This window comes from Acanthisitta chloris, unplaced genomic scaffold (genome assembly GCF_000695815.1).
Source record: "Acanthisitta chloris isolate BGI_N310 unplaced genomic scaffold, ASM69581v1 scaffold15923, whole genome shotgun sequence".
In the NCBI taxonomy this organism is placed as follows: domain Eukaryota; kingdom Metazoa; phylum Chordata; class Aves; order Passeriformes; family Acanthisittidae; genus Acanthisitta; species Acanthisitta chloris.
In genome coordinates this window covers 6,197-9,691 of record NW_008666786.1, presented here as the reverse complement: position 1 = coordinate 9,691, position 3,495 = coordinate 6,197, and the positions used below count along the sequence as shown (strand labels likewise).

General features: G+C 47.1%; 1 protein-coding gene across 1 annotated transcript in view; it reads left to right on the top strand.

Annotated features, from left to right (window-relative positions):
* LOC103799922 (acetyl-CoA carboxylase-like) overlaps positions 1-3,495 on the top strand; it is a 102,630-nt gene that overhangs the window by 96,855 nt on the left and 2,280 nt on the right. The window contains 2 exon segments of the mRNA XM_009072277.1: positions 1,091-1,245; positions 1,988-2,158. Of these exon segments, the coding sequence (XP_009070525.1) occupies positions 1,091-1,245; positions 1,988-2,158 (326 nt within the window).

Here is a 3,495-nt window from a genome sequence, read left to right as displayed (position 1 = left end):
AAGAGTGGGATGTGGCCTGGTGCTTCCCCCAGATGCTGTCTCAGCTTCCAGCTTTGGTTCAGAGGCTTCCTGAGATCAGATTCATGTCTGATCCTCATGCTTAGGATCCTGGGATGGACTTTCCTTGCATGGATTTGTCTGATCCCCTCCCGTGAGCCTCTTTGGGCCTTGGGGACAGCGAGTTCCAGTGTTTGACTTTGCACTGTGTGAAGGTGTTTCCTCTTGGGGTTTTTGTAAAGCTTTTGCCCAATGGTTTAATCTGGTCTTGTTGTGTTGGGATTGCTTTGGCTTCCTGCTGTGATTCCAGAGCCTGCTGAGGAACCCTCACTCCTCTTCCCTCCCACCTCCCCCAGCCCAGCAGGTTGATCGGTGTTGGTGTCATGGTAGGTGTTGTATTTAATCATAGGATGGTTTGGGTTGGAAGACACCTCAAAGATCATCCAGTCCCACCCCCTGCCATGGGCAGGGACACCTTCCACCAGCCCAGGTTGCTCCAAGCTCCATTCAGCCTGGCCTGGAACATGGAGAGTCCACAACATTGATGTCCCTTCTCAATCCATTGACACTGACATGGATTGACCTGTGAGTGGAAGGGTCCAGGGACAGTTGGATGTCACAGCCCATGGCTGTGACTGCAAGTGAGCAATTCTGGGGTCTCTGTGTCACTTGGGTTGTTTTCATGAGGAAATGGCAGTGGCAGGAACCAGCCTGGAGCAGAACTGGAAGTTGTGGAGGTGGTTTTACACCCTCTGTGTTTCTTGCTAAATGAACTGCACATTGGACATTATTCTCTTATAGGAGCGAGTCCAGTAAATGTCACTGAATTGATGGCTCAGCTCGTTGGCATTTACATGGAACAGAGTTTTTCGTGGTGAAAACTCCCTCAAAACTCTTGCCTGAGTATCCATGGCAGGAAATCTGGTCTGGAACACTGTGACTCTGCTGGGAGCTGATGGTTTGGGGTTTATCCTAGCCCAAGTACTGTGTGGACCAGCAGAAACCTCCGTGCAAACTGCCCAGAGTTGCTCACCTCTCCCCTTGGCAGCATCCCCTGCTCCCCTCCGCGGCTCTGAGCTGTGGCTGTTTGCAGGCACCCCTGAGCTGAGCCCTGCCGACAGGAAGGAGCTGGAGGCCAAGCTGAAGGAGAGGGAGGAGTTCCTGATCCCCATGTACCACCAGGTGGCCATGCAGTTCGCTGACCTGCACGACACGCCGGGGAGGATGCAGGAGAAAGGTGCCATAACTGTGAGTATCTCAGAGCTGCCCCTGGGGACGTGGTGGGAGGGTTTGGGTCACCAGTGGAGAGTCTCCTTGCACCCTCTGCCCCAGGACTGTTAGCACAGCAGCAAACCCTCTCCACCTTTGCTGGTCCCAGAACGTGTTCCAGCAGCTGTGCCTGCTCCATGTGAGACCCTCACACTTCCTGAGGTTCACCTGCAGCTCATCAGTGACCTCTCAGAGCACGTTGCACCCTGCCCTGGGAGCAGGGGAGAGGGTCAGCTGGTGCCTTGGGGATCCTCAGGGATGGAAGGGCTCTGGTGGCATTGCTGGAGACCAGGGAGATTTTCTTACTTCTCCCTGTGGATGTGAGTGTCCCAGATGAGGCTGCTCCCTCGGGAAGCTCCATCTCTTTTTGCAGAGGGGACTGGAAGTGTTCCAGGCCAGGCAGGATGGGGCTTGGAGCAACCTGGGCTAGTGGAAGGTGTTTCTGCCCAGGACAAGGGGTTGAACAAGGTATCTTTAAGGTTCCTTCCAGCCCAAACCATCCTGGGATGACTCTGTGTATCTCCTGGTGACCAAAGGGTGTGACAGGGTGAAAGCCCTCACAGCTCAGACAGGGCAGTCTCCACATTTCTCTTGTGCCAGGAGTATAACCAGGTGCAAAGAGTCCAAACCTGGGATTGCCTTTGGGAACAAGGTGTATCCAGTTCTCCATGTAAATATTGTCCCTCACCCATTTTCCCTTCTCCTCTTGTGCCCTGGGCAGGATATTCTAGACTGGAAAACCTCCCGTTCCTTCTTCTACTGGAGACTGAGGCGTTTGCTCCTGGAGGACATGGTGAAGAAGAAGATCCATGAGGCCAACCCGGAGCTGACGGATGGGCAGATCCAGGCCATGCTCCGACGGTGGTTTGTGGAGGTGGAAGGAACAGTGAAGGTACATGAGGAGCAGGTTCACCAAGGCTTTAGTCCCTCCAGGGCTCAGGGAAGTTCTCCCAGTGGAGTTTGGGTAACCCTCTGGAAGTTGGAGGTGGTGGGAACAGACCCAGGGACAGTGGGGATTTCTGTTTTGGTTGAGCATGGCTGAAGGGCAAACTCAGGAGCTGCTCTTGGGCTGGGTTGGTCACAGCACCAGTCTCAGGTCTTTTGGTTTATTTTGGTTTGGTTTTGTTTTGGTTTATTTTGGTTTGGTTTTGTTTTGGTTTATTTTGGTTTGGTTTTGTTTTGGTTTATTTTGGTTTGGTTTTGTTTTGGTTTATTTTGGTTTGGTTTTGTTTTGGTTTATTTTGGTTTGGTTTTGTTTTGGTTTATTTTGGTTTGGTTTTGTTTTGGTTTATTTTGGTTTGGTTTTGTTTTGGTTTATTTTGGTTTGGTTTTGTTTTGGTTTATTTTGGTTTGGTTTTGTTTTGGTTTATTTTGGTTTGGTTTTGTTTTGGTTTATTTTGGTTTGGTTTTGTTTTGGTTTATTTTGGTTTGGTTTTGTTTTGGTTTATTTTGGTTTGGTTTTGTTTTGGTTTATTTTGGTTTGGTTTTGTTTTGGTTTATTTTGGTTTGGTTTTGTTTTGGTTTATTTTGGTTTGGTTTTGTTTTGGTTTATTTTGGTTTGGTTTTGTTTTGGTTTATTTTGGTTTGGTTTTGTTTTGGTTTATTTTGGTTTGGTTTTGTTTTGGTTTATTCTGGTTTGGTTTTGTTTTCTTTGTTCTTGTTTTGGTTTATGTTGTCTTATTCTTTCATTTTAGTCTTCTATTTTATTTCACCTTTATTTTATTTTACCTTTATTTTCTCTTTATTTAATTCATTTTCTCTTAAGTTTTGAAAAATTCTAATTTATCTTCATTTTACTTTAGTTTATTTCACTTTATTCAATTTTATTTTATGGTTTCAGATTTTATTTGTTTGTTTTTTTGTTTTTTTTTTTTTATTCTGGGTTATTTCACTCTGGTTTGAAGCCCCAGGGAGGAGGATGAGGAGGAGGATGAGGAGGCTGAGGCTGCTCTGGGGCAGCAGCTCCTGCCGAGGCAGTGGCTGAGCCCTCGGCCGAGGCAGCTCGTTAGCTAATACATCACCCCAATCAAGGAGAGTTATCTTAAGCCACAATTAATCTGCTCCCTGGCATATGTTGATAGGGAAGCATCATGCTGGTTCTTAATTAAAAGCAAACGGATTAAAAATGATTAATAAGAGTATTAAATATTCTCCCAAACTAAAAGCTTTGGGATTCTTGGGTAAATGGAGCTTTACACAGGTCTCAGCAGCTTCCCGGGCTGAGCTCCC